A 22,700-nucleotide genomic window follows, 5' to 3' on the forward strand; every position below is an offset into this window, starting at 1 on the left:
TGTATAATCCTTTGTTAATGATGTACCTCATCTGATAATCCTGCATGATAACGATTCCCCAGAGGAGAATTTCTTAATACCACCATCAACAAGGGGGTCTTAAAGGTCATTCTTGTTTCAGTTTTCAGACTTTATTGGAAAAAGCAGACGGAAAGAAGAAAAAAAAACAAACATGGGCGAGAAAAAGAAATTGCTTTCTTCCGCTCGTGAAGAAATGCTCTAATGGCTGCTATACAGTCGCGTGTACACCGGGTGGTCAGCTTTGTTCAAATGTCACACAACCCCCACACAATCACACCATTCAAATAGTAACAACAGTGAAGTCTGGAATCATGCCACACTTCCTTTACTTTTGCAGTGTTTGTGAGATTTTGCAGCCGTCACTCATATTTCCTCTCTTTAGAAAATGGGCATGGCCTCGGGCTCGGTGCAACATGATCAAAGTGTTCAGGTCGCAGGGGACAGCATTTTGTCTGCAGAAGAAAGGAGGGCGGTTTGCAGCTCTGAAGGGACAACATCTACGATTGTCTTCACAGTGTAAGTCTTGTTGTTGTTGTTTTTTTACACATTACTTGGAAAGATGCTTTAGAATAAGAGTTAAACATGTAAAAAAAAAAATGCCAAAAGTAATCAAATGATGCTTGCCTTGCAGCCACTTCTACAATACATGATGATTAAGTAATGTCATTAAATATTTGTGCAAAAACTTCTACTTGTAACATTATAACTTTATGCTCATAATTTTACACCTTTGCTCTTGTAAAATGACAGTTTTTTTTCATGCCAAACTTGGACTATTTTCTTGAATTGCCACAGTTTTATTCTGATAACAATGACATGTTTTATGCTGGTTATAAGAAGTTACTGTATATATGGAAGTGTCCAACATGCACGCTTAAATGCTTATTTATAATATAAGGAGACTTTACAACATAATTACAACCCTCCAAAATAAATCAAATGCATTTATACTATTATAATTATATGGTAAGGGTAGACAGTAGTTTTTAGTAAACGCAAATATTGATCACATATTTTTACTTGGACAATCAAACATTATAAAAAAGTATGCATTATCACTAATTATTTACAAATATAAAAAAATATATACATTTTTTAGGTAAAATAGATCAATATTATTCTACAAATAACTAATATTATTAATATTGTAGAGGTAGATGCCATTTGCTACAGTTTTTTTTTAAATTGTACATTTATTATGATTAATTATCAATTGTCCCCATTTAATCATGTTATTGTAGTGTATTCAAAGTTTTACCTAATACTCAAATAATTAATTAAAACATTTTAAAGCCATTTACAAGTATACAATTATTTTTTTTTAACTTGTTTTGAATGTCATAATACAATTTTCTGGTGTGATTTCAACAGGTGTGCATGAGCACAGGCTACAGCTCACCTTTCATTCAAACAATGACTCCATTGAGACTGCTGAAAAATTATAGAACATAATCATGCATTGTACCAATGCAATTTTAATATATTGTTCCACAAATATAAAAACAGCAATATTAGCACTGCAGCAATAAAGCAAATGGGAGTCATTTGCAGACGTTGCCCGGAAACGTGCATGCCATCATCATCATCATTTGATCTAATATGAATACAATGAATGGACATTTCCTGGATCATGGTGAAGCATGAAGTTTTTTGTGGGTATTTACGCGCTGCTACTGTTGCATTGTGGTAAGATGATAAAATGATAAGCGGTAAGATATTGATGGAACATACCGGAAACATCCTCAATGTATCTTATTACACATATCGCTCAACGCCATTATTACATTATAACACATTGCGCTGCCAATACCTAGTGAGCAAAAGTGTTGGGACACCGACACAGTGTGGAAGTGGAAAAAACAACACTATAATATGAGCCAGTGATTCCTAACCACAGTGCTGCGGCACATTTATGTTTGATTGATTTAATTGCCTTTAAGACATTCGTTCATCTACCAATACCAGCGTCATAACTGTAGAGACAGTTCAATCAGGGTGTCCAAACTTTGTCCACAAATAGCCACGTACTGAAAAGTCAAAGCATGCAGAGGCCATTTTAATATTTTTTTACTAAAAAAATAATCTAAAAACAGACATATATATGTATATTCTAAAGACAAAACGTTGTGTTATCGGTGACAAAGCATATCTCTATTAGTTATTAGTACTCCGTCAGTTTACCCCAGGGCAGCTGTGACTACGAAAGTAGCTTACCACCACCAGGTGTGAATGAATGATGGGTTTTTAACATGTAAAGCGACTTTGGGTACTTAGAAAAGCGCTATATAAATCCCAGGTATTATTATTATTATTATTATTAGTACTAAAATTACAGCTTTTTTCATTACATTACATCTTTGTGTTCTTTTTTCCGACATTTGTACTTTTTATTTTGTAAAAATTAAATAAGCAAAAAAACAAACATTAGATATATATATTTAAATTTAAAAACAAAACGTTGTGTCAACTTTGTGTTATCGGTGACTAAGCATCAGTATTCATTATTAAAATTACAATTTCAGCTTTTTTATTCCTTTAAATTACATCGTTTTGCTCTATTTCCTTGAATTTGTACTTTATTATTTTGTAAAAAAAAACAGACATATATACATATGCAGTATTTAAAGACAAAATGTTGTGTTGTAGGTGACAAAGCATATCATTATTCTTTATTAGTACTCCAATTTCAGCTTTATTCATTACATTACATATTTTTTCTTAAATTTGCACTTTTTAATTTAAAAAAAAAAAAAGCTAAAAAGAATACTGTATATATACATATATTTAAAGACAAAAACATTGTGTTAGTTTTGTCATGATCAGCTTTGCTGGAGTAGGACCCCAACACAGAGACGAAATAATAAGCGTAATAACAAAAAAGTGCTTAAACAAAGGAATCAGGAAAAATAACTAAAGATGCACACAAAAAGTGTAAAAAAAATGAAATAGCACAGAAAACGTGTGGAGAGTAAACAGTTAAGACAGCGCATTGGGCAGAGCCACAGGAAGGAGAAGCGTGAGTGGAGCCAAAGCAGAGGTTATGAACACGACTATAAGAGTGACCCTTCAGGAATCTACTGACGCCAAGTAAATGGACCAGAGAGCTGAGGAGGAAAGGTATCAGATGTATCCGCCTTGTGCCCCAAAAAACAGACAGGCGGCAGCAGAGCCGGCAGATCATGACAAGATTTGTGTTATTGGTGACAAACCATATTATTATTTGTTATTAATATTACAATTTCTGCGTTTTTCTAAGTAGTTTACAGCTTGTGGCTTTTTTTCTTAACATTTTACTGTTATTTGTTCGGCCAACAAAACCTGAGCTGTCGGCCGCAAATACCCCCCGCCTCCCATTTCGCGTCTTATACAGGCAAAATAACAAAAAAAAATCCAATGAATTGGATACAACCCAACCGAGTCTTGAACATATTGTGGCTCTTTCATTAGCAAGTAGCGGCATAGCAAAGACTAACCCACACCACACAAAAGAACAGAAGGTCTATCTCACTCTGGGTGCAATCAACGCCAAGAACCACTGCTGTCTTTTCCACTGGATGGCAAAAGGTACATCATTCATTGGTGTGTTTATACACCAAGTAAATTCAACAAAAGTCGGGAAACACTGATATTGTTATTAAAGCACTCAAATGGTGTACAATGACAACCTGCTTCAATCTCACCCACCCAGGACCACCAGCTGAAACAAGCCCCCCACATAATTGCTTTTCTCAACAACCCCAACCTCCCGGATCTGAATGCCCTTCCGGGTAAGGACAAAGTCATCTGGGCCAATTTCCCCTCAAGGCTCGGCTTAAGGCCTTATCTACCCTCTCAGCCACGTCCTTGCTAATGTACAGCAGGATAGAGACACGGCGCGATACTGTACATCCTTATTTGATTTCTCTTTCCCTCCTCGCAGGGGCCGACGGTCCTGATTGGCAGCTGAGTGATGAACTTCGGCAGGGAGGTGGCCAGAATGACAAGTTGTTATACATATGTAATAGAAGATGACGATACAGCCATGGCGTGTCTAAATGTCTTTGAGGTTAGGCTGTAATACACCGTTGATTACTTTCTTTATATACAAGATATCTTCTAGAGGTGCACAATATTGCAAATCCATCCAATACCAATTAAATACAGGAACAGTGTCGCCGATACTGATACTTTTTTTGTAAAAATAACAATATCAAAAAAATATTCCCTTATTTCACCCAGAATTGTTTGAGTATAATACATTAAACAGTGTAAAATAAGTAGACACAAGCAATCATTAATTCTGTATTTGCTTATAGTGTTTGTAAATAATTTAGCAATATATAAATGTAATATATTTACAAATCACAACACTTTTAGTAAAATAAATATATTTTATAGTATTACAGGGATAAAGATGGACATTTGTCTCTTATCATTGCTGGAATTAAGTTGTATTTCACGAGAAAAAGTTACATAGACATATTATGAGGAAATAATTATAGAAAAAAAGTTGTATATATTATATTGTATATATTATATTTTATTATTATTACGACTAATACCAAAATAATTACAGCAGGAATTAAGTTTCATTTTCCAGGGCAATAAGTTCATATAATTAAAAAAATGTATATAACTGGGTGTACCCTCTTGTCCGAAGTCAGCTGTGATAAGCTCCAGTTTACCTGTGATCCTAATGAGGTATAGAAAATGAATGCATGGATGTATTATGAAGGAAAAAAAAAATTAATGGGAATGAAGACATACTTTGTATATTATATTTTATCATTCTACATAAATTATGTATATCTATAACTGTTACTTATAACAGTACAGGAATAAAGATCCATTTTTATTTTAATATTACAGGAATACAATTGCATTTCACAAAAAAAGATCTTGTAATATTACAAGACAAAAGTCATGCATTACGACAGAGAAGTACCGTATTTTTCTGACTATAAGTCGCAGTTTTTTTCATAGTTTGGCCGGGGGTGCGACTTATACTCAGGAGCGACTTATGTGTGAAATTATTAACACATTACCGTAAAATATTAAATAATATTATTTAGCTCATTCACGTAAGAGACTAGACGTATAATATTTCATTGGATTTAGCGATTAGGAGTGACAGATTGTTTGGTAAACGTATAGCATGTTCTATACGTTATAGTTATTTGAATGACTCTTACCATAATATGTTACGTTAACATACCAGGCACGTTCTCAGCTGGTTATTTATGCCTCATATAACGTACACTTATTCAGCCTGTTGTTCACTAATCTTTATTTATTTTAAATTGCCTTTCAAATGTCTATTCTTGGTGTTGGGTTTTATCGAATACATTTCCCCAAAAAATGCGACTTATACTCCAGTGCGACTTATATATGTTTTTTTTCCTTCTTTATTATGCATTTTCGGCCGGTGCGACTTATACTCCGGAGCGACTTATACTCCGAAAAATACGGTATTCTCGATTTATGGTAATACATCATATTTTAGCCTACGTGATATTATATCATCTTATATTAGTATAACTACTATTACAAAAATAAAGACAGATTGTTCTTTTGATATTACAGGAATTAAGCTGTACTTTTTGAAAAAAGTACAGCTATTATGACAGCAAAGTTACATACTGTGAACACAAATATATACAAATTTAAAATGAATAAAGTCATACTTTTATGAGAAAAAGACTAATGAAATATTTTTTTAAAAAAAGTGATATGTGAATAGTCATTGTGTATATTTTTATATTACAAAAAAGTTGTATTCTCCAAAAATATATAACTATACAACATATTTGTCCCCAAGCAAATGTAAACTTACCCAAATTAAAAATTAATAAAAAACACACAAACAAATAATAATACAACAGTAGATAATAAATATGTGTATGTAACGCCAGCATTTGCAGTGTACCAGCATTTTTTATTCAATGCCATGTGCTAGTTGGCCGAGAAGGGTGACCAGGCTCTGCTGGAGAATCTGGTGAGGAAGAACCCTGAGGTCCTAAGTGAGAAAGATGAGAACGAAGCAAGTCCCGTTCATCACGCCGCCGCGGGCGGCCATGTCGCCCTCATCCAATTAATCAGCGCTGTCATGGGCCCGCATGGTACTTCATCCGCCTCTATTGGTCATGAAAGTGTGTCGACCATTTTTATATATTAACTGCACTTATGTCCACATCCTCCCTCTAAAGTTCTCAACAGCTGCGACGTGCACGGCAACGTGCCCCTTCACTGGGCCGTGGACAAGAACAAGGCGGAGAGCTGCACGGCTCTAATGGACCTGGGGGCCGTGCCGAACATCCTCAACAAGGCCCTGCTGTCCCCTCTGCACTTGGCTATCAGCAAGGGATACAACAATCTGGTGGAGGTGAACTCACACACCTGTTATAGGGACTCCCTTGTGCAAAACACATCTATGTACAGCAGGAGACTGTACATGAACAAATTATGTATAGTGCTTATGGCGGCAGACGGCAGTCCCAGCTGACATTGGGTGAGAGGCAGGCCACAACTTAGACAGGTCGGATCGCGGGGGGCAGCAGCCTAAGCAGGGAAGCCCAGACTTCCCTCTCCCCAGCCACTTCGTCCAGCTCCTCTCGGAGCCGGGGAGACATAGTCTTCCCAACGTGTCCTGGGTCTTCCCTGTGGCCTCCTACCGGTCGAACGTGCCCGAAACACCTCTCTAGGGAGGCGTTCAGGTGGCATCCTGACCAGATGCCTGAACCACCTCACCTGGCTCCTCTCGATGTGGAGGAGCAGCGGCTTTACTTTGAGCTCCTCCCGGATGACAGAGCTTCTCACCCTATCTCTAAGGGAGAGCCCCGCCACCCGGCGGGGAAACTAATTTCGGCCGCTTGTACCCGTGATCTTGTCCTTTCGGTCATAACCCAAAGCTCATGACCATAGGTGAGGATGGGAAGGTAGATCGACCGGTAAATTGAGAGCTTTGCCTTCCGGCTCAGCTCCTTCTTCACCACAACGGGTCGATACAGCGTCCGCATTACTGAAGACGCCGCACCGATCCGCCTGTCGATCTCACGATCCACTCTTCCCTCACTCGTGAAAAAGACTCAGAGGTTCTCGAACTCCTCCACTTGGGGCAAAATCTTGCCCATGAGCCTAGGCGGAGTCCAACCCTCAATGGAAACGGGTCCAACTTACTGCCGACAATGCGGACCAAGCTCTGACACTGATCATACAGGGAGCGGACCGCCACAATCAGACAGTCCGATACCCCATACTCTCTGAGCACTCCCCACAGGACTTCCACGGTCGAATGCCTTCTCCAAGTCCACAAAAAACATGTAGACTGGTTGGGCAAACTCCCATGCACCCTCAAGGACCCTGCTGAGAGTATAGAGCTGGTCCACAGTACCACAAACAGGACAAAATCCACACTGTTCCTCCTGAATCCGAGGTTTGACTATCCAGCGTAGCCTCCTCTCCAGCACACCTGAATAGACCTTACCGGGAAGGCTGAGGAGTGTGATCCCATGATAGTTGGAACACACCCTCCGGTTCCCCTTCTTAAAGAGAGGAACCACCACCCCGGTCTGCCAATCCAGAGGTACCGCCCCCGATGTCCACGCGATGTTTCAGAATCTTGCCAACCAAGACAGCCCCACAGCATCCAGAGCCTTAAGGAACTCCGGGCGGATCTCATCTACCCCCGGGGCCTTGCCACCGAGGAGCTTTTTAACTACCTCGGCAACCTCATCCCCAGAAATAGGAGAGCCCACCAAAGATTCCCCAGGCACTGCTTCCTCATTGGAAGAAGTGTTGGTGGGATTGAGGAGGTCTTCGAAGTATTCCCTCCACCGATCCACAACGTCCGCAGTCGAGGTCAGTAGAACACTATCCCCACCATACAGTGCACTGCTTCCCCTTCCTGAGGCGGCGGATGGTGGTCCAGAATGGCTTCGAAGCCGTCTGGAAGTCGTTTTCCATGGCTTCCCCGAACTCCTCCCATGTCCGAGTTTTTGCCAGTCCAAATAATATAGCTGTGGAAGTTCAATAATAAGTTTGCTTGAATCACATTAAGAATGTCTAAGACTACTACACCCCCATATTAAAAATATAGAAATGTTGCCATGACTGTGGTGCATTCAAGGACCCTTACAATTAGTTGCGTCACTAGTTTTTTTTAGAGGGCTCATATTAGGTATTTTTTTCTACTTTTACAACACTTCATTGTGGTCTACATAACATGTAATGATGGTTATTTGGTCAAAATTTTGCACATATTTTGCAGTAAAGACCTATCTTTAAGCCCATTCTGGGCTGAATTATTAGATGCAAATGAAGCCCTCCTTACCATGCCCCCTCACACTGAGTGAACCTATGTCCCTGCTCCGGCAGCCTCGTTTTTGTTTTTGTTTTGCAAGACCGTATGGAATATAGAAATCGGTGATCGTCACCAGCATATCTAGTTTTTACTTGACTTTCACCACACCACAACATCCCATATGATATAGCGAGACCAGCGGCTCACCGGGTTCTGTTGCCGGCTCAAGCAGGAGATGATGCGGGCAGAAGAGAGAAAGGAAAGAAGTCGGACTGCAAATCTGATACGATACGCTGGCTAAGGTTAAACTTCAACCGAGTCTTTATCCTTCCAATGCTATATACTGGACGTATACATGTGTAAAATGACGATAAAATGTTTTTCTATTCTATATTATGTCAATACTTTTACTACACTGTTGATTCAAAACCTTGTAAACAATACAGGCTGGAGCAGACTATGAAGTAAACCACGCCATGTGTTACATCGGATTATATTACTAGGTGTCTATTGCCAAACACAGTAGGCAATGAGCAAATTAAAAGTAATTTTTAAGAAAACCATTCTTTATTTTCACTATTGCTATTGTCTTACAGTAGAAGGCCAAGCTAGCCATACAACAACTCAAGCCAACATTGCTAATGTATCATTCACACATTCACACATTGCCACAAATCATAAAAGTTCAAAGTAAAGCACTTTTTACTTCAGCTAAGACTGAAAGTTTGTGTAGTGATTTGTGCTGGTTAAAGCAACCAACAACAGAGCATTTTCCTTCATTCGGTTTCATTGTTGACATGTTGTGGTACACCTGGTCCTACATCAATTAAAAATGGATGACTTGCGCAAAGATGTTTGGGTTAATTAATCCGCTGATCTGACAGGTTAGAAAACGTCTCAAATCAGAGCAAATTCCAAACAGACAATTTGGAGGAAGTATGAAGAAAGGCAAGATCGTTTTATAAATATCTGTGCAATTTATCTGTTTGATTTAAATTTTTTAGGGAATTAAGGAAACCCCAAATTACACATAAGCAGCTACCAATAAGTAAGAAAATGTAGTTTTGCATAAAAGGGGCCCCTTTAAAAACAGGGGGAGAACATACATACACAAATACAGTACATACCTACATACTCAAAGTTCGTAAATCCAAACGCACATTCACTGTACAAACATACATATACACATACATGTACATATACAATCACTGTACAAACATACATATACACACACATGTACATATACATTCACTGTACAAGCATACATATACACATACATGTACATATACATTCACTGTACAAACATACATATATACAAATACTGTACACATACATTCATGTACATATGTCTTCACTGTACAAACATACATATGCACATACCGTCCATATACAAGTACATACACATACATACACTCATGCATATAGATTAATCTGAATATGTACATGATTGAAACAATATTTTGTTGTCATTAATCATGAGTTAATTCGTTATTTTTGACAGGCAATGTGTTTTAAAAAGTTAGTTTAAACAAAATCCATGCAATAATAATTTTTTTCAGTGCATGTAAACATATCAAGTGTGAATGGGGTGGCCACTTTGGGTTTATAATGGTATGGGGGGCCCTTTAGGAGTATTGTGTATGGCGGCTCACACACCTGGCTGTGACTAAAAGTGAACTGTTGGCCCTCGCAGCTTCTGCTCTCCTACAGCACAGTAGATTACAACCAGTCAGGAGATCTTGGCAACACTCCTTGCATGATGGCCTGCTCCCTCAACAACTGTACCGCTCTCAGCTTGTTGGTAAGCACCCAAAGACTGCCCTTGGACATTCCTGCATGCATGCACTCAGTGCCTGTCCAACAAATAAACATCTGTACTGTCTCTTAAAGATAAAGCACGGAGCGCGGCTCTGCCAGCAGAACAAGCTGGGGCATTTTGCAGTGCACGCCGCTGCCTTCGCAGGAGCAAGGAAGGCCATAGAAGTCGTCCTGAAGGCCGGTATGACAAACAAGAGCGATGTGGATGAAAACAATCATTTTAACTACAGTGACATTTCAGAAAGAACCATGTTTGCAAATAGAAGTCGAAATTTCACTATGAAGCGGTAAAACCGTATGACTTTTTGCACCCAAAATTATACCTCTCATATTTTATATGAGTGGAAAGTGTTTTAAATAAATAGAATATGCATAATTAATTTTGCATTAACATTTTAAATGAATGATACAAATAGTGGGGAATAAATGTGTTTTTCAAAAGTGCTAAAAAAATAACTTCAGTTACAGAATATTAAAGACAAACGTGAAATGTCATGATATAAAAAAAAGTTTAATATTCTGGGAATCAAGTCACATTTCTATGAGGAAATGACTCATGATATTATAGAAATAAAGTCAGAGAACATTCTTTGTAATATTGTAATAGTTTTATTTAAGAAGATTTATAGACATATTTAAAAAATATTTTTTTTATATATAATGTATATATACTACACAATATATATGTATTAATATGGGAATAAAACCATATTTTAATTAGTTTTTTAATTGTAATTTATTTTTAAAGCTAATTAAAATAATTAATTCATAATTAAACTGGATTAGCTATAATCAGGAATAATTATACTTATATTTATTATAATTATTATAAATTAAATTATAGAAATTTAAAAAAGGTTTGGTTTGAAATTGTCACTTTGAAAAAATACGAGGACAAACTTTTTAAGCGTCTTTTTACTTATTTTACAAAAATATGTTAAAACATTTTATTACTATAAAATGGTTGTATGTTACAAACAAGATTGGAATATTGTAAGAATAAAGGTTACAATAATTTTGAAATGGTGTAAAAAAAGTCTTAACTGCAATATTATTTAGAAATTAATGTAAACAAAAAAAAATTAAGTGATACCAAAATATTGCTGTAATTTACAATAAATATGTTGGAATATTGTAAAAACAAAAATTAATTTTTTTAAAAAAAAATGGTGTAATTATGAGGGAAAGAAAGTCTTACAGCAATATTAGTTTGAGTTTTAAAAAAAAAGAACAAAGTTGTGCATTTATGAGAAAAGTGATAGCAAAATATTGTTGTACGTTTGTAATTTACACAAAAAATGTTGGAATATTGTGAGAATAAAGTGGAAAAAAGGGGGGAAATTCTAATGAAAAACAATTAATTAAAAAAAACATTCTCAGAGGCAGAGCAGCTGAACAAATACGAAGAAAATACATATTTTTCCAAATCTGTTAAGATAAGTTTCATGGCAGAATGAGTTGATTTGTAGTTCCTGCTGCACAATGTCAGAGTGAACACAATCTGCGGTGAACTTAAAACTCCTCAAAATTTATTTTGTTCAGGTCCTAACACTATTACATGTTATTTGATTATCTACCAACAGGGGAGGAGCTGGGCTACTTCACTGAAAACCACATTAACTACGTCGACAAATCCAACAGCAGTCCTCTCCATCTGGCCGTGAGAGGCGGAAACATCGAGACAATCCGTTTCTGCATCAGCAGGGGGGCCAAAATTGACCAGCAACAGGTTGATAAATCCAACTTTGCGAAATGATTTGTTTCGCTTTCCTTTTCTTTTTGCCTTAATCGAGCTGCAGCCCTACCCTGCTAGAAGTGTTGCACAGCAAAATAATGGTGTCCGTCTGCTGGTGACGTTCACGTCTATCCAGAGTTGGATCAGGAGCATAGAGAGCGCAGACGGCTGGCTAAATTGTTACAAATTACCTCCACTTACACTGTGGAACAATCATTGGCCTCCTCCTGCCAATTCTGGTTATCTCATTAAAGGCTTGTGTTACACATCCCAAGCAAGTCTGGGAGATACTTTACTAAGTACAAGCGTGTGTGTGTGTGTGTGTGTGTGTGTGTGTGTACGCTAAGTTCTGCTCTGTCAGACTCAATACGTCACAGTGTTGGGCGTAATCTCATTGGAGGATCTTGTGATTATTAGAGTGATGTATTGCTTACTAATTGTTGTTTGCGTATGTTTGCTGGCGTGCAGCACGACAAGTCGACGCCGCTTCATTTGGCGTGCACCCAGGGCGCCATCGAGGTGGTCAAACTGATGCTATGCTCCCACACCCGAGTGGAGGAGATCATTAACCTCAAGGATGGGGGATGTCAGACGCCTCTACACAGGTGGGCGTACCTCTTCACTCTGGAATAACTATCACACATACTTTTATGTGTTTTATATCTAGACGGACGCATAAACAAGCGTAAGAGGGCGGCGTCTCCCATAGTCGCCTAGCAGGGGATCTAAAAGAGCAAATAACCATTGAGATCTATTGTTAGAGCCAAGTTCAAAAAGCATTGGTGTTAACAGCTGTGGCTGTAGGAAACCTCCTGGTGTAGTATTTACAAACTCAGCAAGATGGCAGTAGCATTAGCAGTCAGCACCTAGCAGCAACAGAAACAAAGGACAAAGACCTAGTGTTGGAAACACGTCCTAAGAAATGAGACGCCACACACAAAATAATAATCTGTAAAATGTGTTCAGGAGCTACAATAGTTATAATAGCTGCGTAAACTAAGTCACCACGAGGAGCAATTTAAAAATAAACAACATTCTAAATATGGCAAATTTAAATTCAGAAAGTAGATTAGTAGTCTAATCTTTCATGAAATGTAGAAAATTGTAGTGACGTTTGCCATAGTTAACTGGCTACAACCGTGTTAGCTAGCTCATATGTTGAGACATTTTTAAATGAAAACAACATTCTAAATCAGGGGTGGGCAATTAGTTTTTACCGGGGGCCGCATGAGCAACTCGAGCACTGCTGGAGGGCCACATCGACAATATTTCAATTAAATTTTGCTCAATATTATTTTTGATATATACCGTAAGATAAATAATAATAATAATAATAATAATAATACTTTCATTTAACCCAGTGGTTCTCAAACTTTTTTTGTCATCCCCCACTTTGGACAAGGGGGAGTTTTCAAGCCCCACCTGCCCCCATCGCCCCAACAGAACGCTAATGCCAAGCTTAACATTTTCAAATTTATTGAACATCAAGTAACATCAAGTTTAATACATTCAAACTCAATAACATAAAATAACATCACGTTCAATAATAAATAAAATAACTGTGCAGCTGTGGTATAACTTGCATCAAGTTCAATATCAAATAAAATAACTTGCATGAAGTTCAATAATAAATAAAACAAAAGTGTTATAACTTGCATCAAGTTCAATAATAAATCAAAACAAGTGTTATAACTTGCATCAAGTTCAATAATTAATCAAATAACTTGCATCAAGTTCAATAATAAATAAAACAAAAGTGTTATAACTTGCATCAAGTTCAATAATAAATCAAATAAAAGTGTTATAACTTGCATCAAGTTCAATAATAAATCAAATAACTTGCATCAAGTTCAATAATAAATAAAAATAAAAGTGCCACTTTGCAATCTTTGCACAAAAAAAAGGAGGAGCTATATGCATTTGGCAAGACAGGGCAAGTGAACATGAGTTTTACAGTACTCCAGCATTAGTGACTGCAATGAGCCTGTTTTGCACTGCACAGCTTTTCAAATCGGGGTTGCAGGCTTGACACTGCCACTGTTAAAACCTCATTGAGTTCGGGGCTGAGCTGCCTTGACGCGAGTGCTTCCCGGTGAATGACACACAGTGTGTCCAATGCACATTTGGCGCAACCCTCTTTACTAGAGCCTGCAGCCCGTTTCTTGACTTTGCCATGGTCTGTGCGCCATCAGAGCAAAAGCCCACACAGTTTTCCCATTTAAGGTCGTGTTCTTTGAGGAAACTGTCCATTATCTTGAACAGCTCATCAGCAGTGGCTCTATTTTTTATGTATTTGCAAAACAGCAAATCCTCGCACAGTGACTCGCCATTCACAAAGCTTCCGCTTAGCCCCGCCCCCATTAGTTACTGTTGCTATGTCTGTCAAACTTTCGCTCCTACAATGTAAAGCCTACAGGAAAAATAAGTAATTTACATTTATTTATATAGCGGATTTCACAGACAGAATCAAAAAGTGATTTACAGTGTGTATAGAAAATGAAAGCATAGTAAAAAAAAAAATCTAAGAATAAAATAAAAAAAATAAAAAAAATAAAACTGAAATTTCCTCCCGTTCCTCGCGCCCCACCTGTCATGTCTCTATTCCCCACCAGTGGGGCGCGCCCCACACTTTGAGAAACGCTGATTTAACCTAACTTAACTTTATACCAAAAGCACTGCTTTGGAAATAATTTGTACCCCTTTCAGAGATCACATTTAGTTCCCCTTAAACATCCTCATGTTGCACAATGAAATGTAAGCATAGGATGAAGTGTGCATTCCTGTAACTTTCTCTAGTAACAGCATTCCATGATTAATATAAATAAATTAACATTAATAATAAATGACAGTAGAATAAGCACACGTATGACTGGGGAGTCATAGTGTAACTTTGTGTGGTGTTTGAGTTGTCCGACTTTTTGTGTGGCCATAAACGCACCAGTGGTTTAGTGGTATGCGTGTTGGTGACAGATGACAAGTTGGTTTTGGCCTGGTTTGTACGGCAGAAATTGACTAGTTTTTCGAGATAGAAGTGTTTTACTCATGTTTTTGGTGTGGTTATGGCCGAATATAAACAGTTTTGCTCAATAAAGTCATCGATATAATTCCTGGCCTCGAAGCATCTCGATAGACGTTGCAATAATTGAACGGTGTTCGATTGAACGGTGTTGAAGAACACCGTTAGGGCCGCTTGTTGTCACTGTCACTCAAAGTTTCATTGCAAAATTACACATAATAAATGTGTTTATTTTGTTTAGAATTCAGATGGGATTTGATTTGGTGCGCAGCATATATTTGCTGTGCGCAGCGGACGCTTGAGCAGTGCGCAATTGCGCAGGCGCGCACCTTAGAGGGAACGTTGCTTGGCAGTCCATGTCTTGTTGAAAACACGGCATTCGTCATCAACTTTTCTCTTTTTAGCGTCTCGGGTGTAAACCGTGCATCACTTGTCGCTGTGCACCTTCACTCACAGGTTACACACGGACATACGCCCATAAATAACACTTTTCAAAATAAAAGCAGCACAGTTGTATTGCGCGCACGACATAGATGTTTTTTCAACTTTATTTTGTAATTTGTGATTGCAGCTGTTCACATTCACTCACAATCACGCACGCGCACATGTCCACACGGAAGTAATACAAATAACGCTTTTCAAAACAAAAGCAGCACCGTTGTATTGCACACTCGACATAGATACTTTTTAAAATTTATTTGAAATGATGAAATGAAATGAAGTCAATTGTAATTAAGTCCCTTTGCTGCTAATCTGACATCGTAGTTTACTAGCTACAGCCGCATTAGCTAGCTCGTACGACCATCCGTTTTAAAATAAAAACAACATTCTAAAGATGGCTCATGTAAATTCTGAAAGTAGACCAATGTAGTCAAGTATAGTCAAGTCAGTTTGTTGCCATGGCATTGTAGTTTAGTAGCCACAGGCGTGTTAGCTAAATTGTATGACGAGCCATTTTAAAATGAAAATAACATTCAAAACATGGCATATTTACATGGAGTAGCAGAGGATTGAATACGTGATAAAACACGAGTGTCCTCACTATAAAAATAATTTTATGTGCTTTCTGCTTAGCCATATTGTCAGGCCACCAGGTGTGATGGCAACATCCCCACAACATTTGGTTGCAGGTGTGTTTGGATTCAAAAGTTAATACTGTACACCCGTTGGCACGTAAAAGAGAATAGTGACATCACTTGCTCGACGTGAAAACCGAGGGCAAAGGGCTAAGATAGCGGCAGAATTGGAATCCAGCCGTCATCTGTGGTCCGTGCCACTCTACTGTATGAGATGACAAATAAAACACCATCTGCTATGACACAAACACAAACAAAAGCTTGACTCCGTACAGTGTGTGTACAGTATATTGTTATTACATTACAACACCTGTTTCTCCTTTTGCAGGGCCACAATATTTGACCACGTGGAGCTGGCTGACTACCTCATATCTTTGGTAAACAAGTCTTGCATGCACAAATATCCGCAGAAACACAAGATGATTGGAGCTCTAATAACGCCGTCATCAATAATTCCTCAATGTTTGAGTTTATATGCGCAATGCATCATGTACCAAAATGACTTATTACTTATTAGCTGTGCAAATGTTACAAGGTGCTGCCAATTACTTCTTGGCCATCTGCCGTGCTTTACAACACTGTGTTGCTAGGGTGAAACACAGGGTTCACCTCTTGGCAAGTCATTACCTGAGCAAACAGAGCAACAGGAAATAATGCTTTGCACGCAGTTGATCTTAAAGGCCTACTGAAACCCACTACTACCGACCACGCAGTCTGATAGTTTATATATCAATGATGAAATCTTAACATTGAAACACATGCCAATACGGCCGGGTTAACTTATAAAGTGCAATTTTAAAATTCCCGCCACACTTCCGATTGAAAAACTCCTTTGGATATGATTTATGCGCGTGACGTCACAAAATCCACGGAAGTGGTTGGACCCCATCGGACCCGATACAAAAACCTCTTGTTTTCTTTGACAAAATTCCACAGTATTCTGGACATCTGTTTTGGTAAATCTTTTGCAATTTATTTAATGAACAATGGAGGCTGCAAAGAAGAACGTTGTAGGTGGGATCGATCGGTGTATTAGCGACAAAGTACAATACTTACAGCAACACAACAAGGAATACTTACGGTACTTAGCAGACGCCTAGCCGATGCTTGCCGCCAAACCCACGGATGAAGTCCTTCGTCGCGCCGTCGATCGCTGGAACGCAGGTGAGCACGGCTGTTGATGGGAAGATGAGGGCTGGCTGGCGTAGGTGGAGCGCTAATGTTTTTATCATAGTTCTGTGAGGTCCGGTTGCTAAGTTGCTAAATTAGCCTTAGCGTCGTTAGCAACAGCATTGTTAAGCCTTACCAGGCTGAGAATTTTTAACCGTGTAGTTACATGTACATGGTTTAATAGCATTGTTGATCTTCTGTCTATCCCTCCAGTCAGGGGTTTATTTCTTTTGTTTCTATCTTCATTTGAGAACGATGCTATCACGTTAGCTCAGTAGCTAAGTGTGTCACCGATGTATTGTCGTGGAGATAAAAGTCACTTTAAATGTTCATTTCGCATGCTCGACTGTCATTTTCAAGAGGATATAGTATCCGAGGTGGTTTAAAATACAAATCCGTGATCCACAATAGAAAAAGGAGAGAGTGTGGAATCCAATGAGCCAGCTTGTACCTAAGTTGCGGTCAGAGCGAAAAAAGATACGTCCATCATTGCCTCTCTAGTCCTTCACTGTAATGTTCCTCATCTACGAATCTTTCATCCTCGCTCAAATTAATGGGGTAATCGTCGCTTTGTCGCTCCGAATCTCTCTCGCTCCATTGTAAACATAGGAAAATTGTGAGGAATATTACCTCCTCTGACGTCACGCTACTTCCGGTACAGGCAAGGCTTTTTTTATCAGCGAGCAAAAGTTGCGAACTTTATCGTCGATTTTCTGTACTAAATCCTTTCAGCAAAAACATGGCAATCATTTCGCGATATTGCCATATTTTTACTGAAAGGATTTAGTATAGAACAACGACGATAAAGTTCGCAACTTTTGGTCGCTGATTTAAAAAAAGCCTTGCCTATACCGGAAGTAGCGTGACGTCACAGGAGGAAGGATTCCTCACAATTCCCCGTTGTTTACAATGGAGCGAGAGAGATTCGGACCGAGAAAGCGACGATTACCCCATTAATTTGAGCCAGGATGAAAGATTCGTGGATGAGGAACGTGAGAGTGAAGGACTAGAGTGCAGTGCAGGATGTATCTTTTTTCGCTCTGACCGTAACTTAGGTACAAGGGCTCATTGGATTCCACACTTTCTCCTTTTTCTATTGTGGATCACAGATTTGTATTTTAAACCACCTCGGATACTATATCCTCTTAAAAATGAGAGTCGAGAACGCGAAATGGACATTCACAGTGACTTTTATCTCCATGACAATACATCGGCGAAGCACTTTAGCTACGGAGCTAATGTGATAGCATCGGGCTTAACTGCAGATAGAAACAAAAGAAATAAACCCCTGACTGGAAGGATAGACAGAAAATCAACAATACTATTAAACCATGGACCTGTAACTACACGGTTAATGCTTTCCAGCCTGGCGAAGCTTAACAATGCTGTTGCTAACGGCGCCATTGAAGCTAACTTAGCTACGGGACCTCACAGAGCTATGCTAAAAACATTAGCTCTCCACCTACGGCAGCCAGCCCTCATCTGCTCATCAACACCGGTGCTCACCTGCGTTCCAGCGATCGACGGAGCGACGAAGGACTTCACCCGATCATCGATGCGGTCGGCGGCTAGCGTCGGATAGCACGTCTGCTATCCAACTCAAAGTCCTCCTGGTTGTGTTGCTGCAGCCAGCCGCTAATACACCGATCCCACCTACAGCTTTCTTCTTTGCAGTCTTCATTGTTCATTAAACAAATTGCAAAAGATTCACCAACACAGATGTCCAGAATACTGTGGAATTTTGCGATGAAAACAGAGGTTTTTGTATTGGATACAATGGTGTCCGAATACTTCCGTTTTAACGATTGACGTCACGCGCATATGTCATCATACATAGACGTTTTCAACCGGAAGTTTCGCTGGAAATTTAAAATTGCGCTTTATAAGTTAACCCGGCCGTATTGGCATGTGTTGCAATGTTAAGATTTCATCATTGATATATAAACTATCAGACTGCGTGGTCCGTAGTAGTGGGTTTCAGTAGGCCTTGTGGTTGGGGACCATTGCTGTAACTTACAAAACTGTGATGAAGGCAGTTTCTTACTTTAAAACTGTCATTGCTCAAATAATAATTAATTCAGTGTTGGGACTGCGAGCACGATGCACCAGTTAAAGAGAAGCCATAGGGGCGAATGTGTTTTAGAGTGATGATGCAAATTGTCTCCCCAGGGTGCAGATGTAGACTGTCTTGACTGTAAAGGGAACTCCCCCTTGCTGGTGGCTACAAACTGCGGCGCATGGAAAACCGTGGTGCTGCTCCTGTCAAAAGGTAATGACAGTAGCGCTTTTAGATATGGGCCACATGGGCATTTGCTCAGAGCAGCAGTGGTTCTCTACTGCTTAATGTTTCTAGAACACAAATACAAACAGTAAACCTAATGCAAAAATACACTATATTGCCAAAATTATTTGGCCACCTGCCTTGACTCACATATGAACTTGAAGTGTCATCCCATTCCTAAACCATAGGGTTCAATATGATGTCAGTCCACCTTTTGCAGCTATTACAGCTTCAACTCTTCTGGGAAGGCTGTCCACAAAGTTGCGGAGTGTATTTATAGGAATTTTCCACCATTCTTCCAAAAGCGCATTGGTGAGGTCACACACTGATGTTGGTCGAGAAGGCCTGGCTCTCAGTCTCCGTTCTAATTCATCCCAAAGGTGTTCTATCGGGTTCAGGTCAGGACTCTGTGCAGTCCAGTCAAGTTAATCCACACCAGACTCTGTCATCCATGTCTTTATGGACCTTGCTTGCTTGTGGCCAGGCCAAGTGATTAGGACACCTGATTCTGATCATTTGAATGGGTGGCCAAATACTTTTGGACAACACACTTTACCCACCTTACTGCCAGTGCCACCCACACTGATTTAAATGTAGCTTAATGATGTAGATAATGGGTTTTCTTTGAGTCTCAAGAGGAAAAGCGCTATATAAATATAATTCACTTCACTACATAATGCAAAATGGTTCCAAAAGTTCAATATTGTTAAGTTCTAGTTCACTGGTTCTCAAATTTTTTGTGTATTAAGTACCACATCATAAAAAAACAACATTATAATGACCAACATTAAAATACAGTTTAGTAGCAGGCCTAAGTATTCATTAAAAACAAGGCATTTAATTTTTTTTAAATTTTTTTTTTTTTTAAATTTATTTTTTGTCATAAAAAAATACAATCATGTGTGCTTATGGACTGTATCCCTGCAGACTGTATTGATCTATATTGATATATAATGTAGGAACCATAAATATTAATAACGGAAAGAAACAACCCTTTTGTGTAAATGGGGGGGGGGGGGGGGGGGGGTTTGGGTTGCTGCACTAATTGTAAGTGTATCTTGTGTTTTTTATGTTGAACCAAAGAGTGACCATGAGAGATTATCATCATAAATCTACATCTTTGTCCACGTTACAAAGATGTCACATCTTAAATTACACATAGAGTAAGTAAAGGGGGAAGGAGGTCTTGCCCAGGGCGCCATTGAACTGCTGCTTAAGTCACAATGTGTAGAAGTTTGAACAATGCAAAATGTCCAAAAAGGAGGATAATTATGTGTATATGATAAACAATACAGTAAAAAAGTACACTTGCAAAGCTCATAAGTCATACAAATCCCGTTTCCATATGAGTTGGGAAATTGTGTTAGATGTAAATATAAACGGAATACAATGATTTGCAAATCCTTTTCAACCCATATACAGTTGAATGCACTACAAAGACAAGATGTTTGATGTTCAAACTCATAAACTTTTTTTTTTTTTGCAAATAATAATTAACTTAGAATTTCATGGCTGCCACACGTGCCAAAGTAGTTGGGAAAGGGCATGTTCACCACTGTGTTACATGGCCTTTCCTTTTAACAACACTCAATAAACGTTTGGGAACTGAGGAGACACATTTTTTAAGCTTCTCAGGTGGAATTCTTTCCCATTCTTGCTTGATGTACAGCTTAAGTTGTTCAACAGTCCGAGGGTCTCCGTTGTGGTATTTTAGGCTTCATAATGCGCCACACATTTTCAACGGGAGGCAGGTCTGGACTACAGGCAGGCCAGTCTAGTACCCCCACTCTTTTACTATGAAGCCACGTTGATGTAACACGTGGCTTGCTGAAATAAGCAGGGGCGTCAATGGTAACGTTGCTTGGATGGCAAAATATGTTGCTCCAAAACCTGTATATACCGTTCAGCATTAATGGCGCCTTCACAGATGTGTAAGTTACCCATGTCTTGGGCACTAATTAGGGTTGGGTATCGTTTGAATTCGAACGATTCCGATTCTTTGCTTCGATTCCGATTCCTGACGATTCTCGATTCCGATTCTTTTAAGAGGCAGGGTCAAAAAAAAGTTTAGGATATTTTAAATGAGCTAGCTAACCTACAGACTTTCTGAATGAAATAGTCTGACATTCTCCATCAATTTTAATTCTATTAACTTTTTATGAACTTTACTATAAATTCCTCACAGTGCTGTTTTCAACTAGAATATAAATATCAAATCTATGAACTTGAATATAAATATTATAAATTATGAATACATTTTCCCAGGGGTACACTTTCCTCAAGAGAGCTTTATTTTTGAAAACCTCATGAAAACACATTTACACATAAGTGTATGATGCTGCAGGAAACCTCATGAAAACACCTTTACACATAAGTGTATGATGCTGCAGGAAACCTCATGAAAACACATTTACACACACAAGTGTATGATGCTGCAGGTACTTAAAAATGTTACCGTGCTCCCACTGATGGGTTAACCTGGTGCAGAAAAGCAAATAAACAATAAGAAACAACTTGCAAAACCCAGTCCAGATTAGCAGCAGGTACAGTATAAAATCAGAGACAGTTCTTGGTTAGGAAAATGACCATATCCGCCTTCTCAGGCAGGATGCATGAGCGTTCTGGACAGATAGTGTCTCCTGCTGTGGAAAATACACGTTCGCTGGGTGTGGAAGAAGCTTGAACGCATAAATAGGAGAAAGCGAGATATGACAGCAAAGGATAAGTCTTTTGTTGGTTCCACCGGACCACCACCATGCAGCAGGGTCGTCAGACATAAGTATCGGTGGAACGTCCTGGTACATCTGCAGCTCTCTCTCCACTCGTTTCTTGATGGACATGGAGCTCTGTTATTTCGCGGTTATTTCTTTTTTTTTTGTAAAGTAAAGCCACACTTTCGACCGCCGACGCCCGCTATCCATGCTTGAGCTTGACTGACTCGCTCGGCTATGCTAACACTTCAGGCGGTGGGCGCTTCTTCGTTGGTGTTCAGCGGCTTCTTCTTCCGGTTTGGCGGACATATTTTTTTCCGGTCGGCGGACTGGGTATCGAAAATAGGTATCGAAATTTTAACTTTTGAACGATTCCGGGAGAATCGGAAAGTTAGTCCCGGTTCCAATCGATACTCGATACTCGATACCCAACCCTAGCACTAATACACCCCCATACCATCACAGATGCTGGCTTTTCAACTTTGCGCCTATAACAATCCGGATGGTTCTTTTCCTCTTTTGTCCGGAGGACACGACGTCCGCAGTTTCCAAAAACACATTTGAAATGTGGACTCGTCAGACCACAGAACACTT

At 39.0% G+C, this 22,700-nt stretch overlaps 1 protein-coding gene and 1 long non-coding RNA gene across 2 annotated transcripts in view; both read left to right on the forward strand.

The window, feature by feature from the left end:
- Positions 1–484: 484 nt before the first annotated feature.
- Positions 485–3,957, forward strand: LOC133630453 (uncharacterized). Its single transcript, XR_009821258.1, has 3 exons — positions 485–537; positions 3,710–3,788; positions 3,941–3,957. It is a non-coding gene; the product is annotated as an uncharacterized LOC133630453 (long non-coding RNA).
- Positions 3,958–3,970: 13 nt separating this feature from the next.
- trpa1b (transient receptor potential cation channel, subfamily A, member 1b) overlaps positions 3,971–22,700 on the forward strand; it is a 56,486-nt gene continuing 37,756 nt past the window's right edge. Inside the window, exons 1-9 of the mRNA XM_062022046.1 lie at positions 3,971–4,066; positions 5,957–6,119; positions 6,207–6,382; positions 9,993–10,100; positions 10,190–10,298; positions 11,701–11,846; positions 12,321–12,457; positions 16,273–16,321; positions 19,284–19,383. Of these exons, the coding sequence (XP_061878030.1) occupies positions 3,971–4,066; positions 5,957–6,119; positions 6,207–6,382; positions 9,993–10,100; positions 10,190–10,298; positions 11,701–11,846; positions 12,321–12,457; positions 16,273–16,321; positions 19,284–19,383 (1,084 nt within the window). The remainder of the gene's footprint in view (positions 4,067–5,956; positions 6,120–6,206; positions 6,383–9,992; positions 10,101–10,189; positions 10,299–11,700; positions 11,847–12,320; positions 12,458–16,272; positions 16,322–19,283; positions 19,384–22,700) is intronic.

Source organism: Entelurus aequoreus, linkage group LG15, assembly GCF_033978785.1.
Source record: "Entelurus aequoreus isolate RoL-2023_Sb linkage group LG15, RoL_Eaeq_v1.1, whole genome shotgun sequence".
Classification (NCBI taxonomy): Eukaryota; Metazoa; Chordata; class Actinopteri; order Syngnathiformes; family Syngnathidae; genus Entelurus; species Entelurus aequoreus.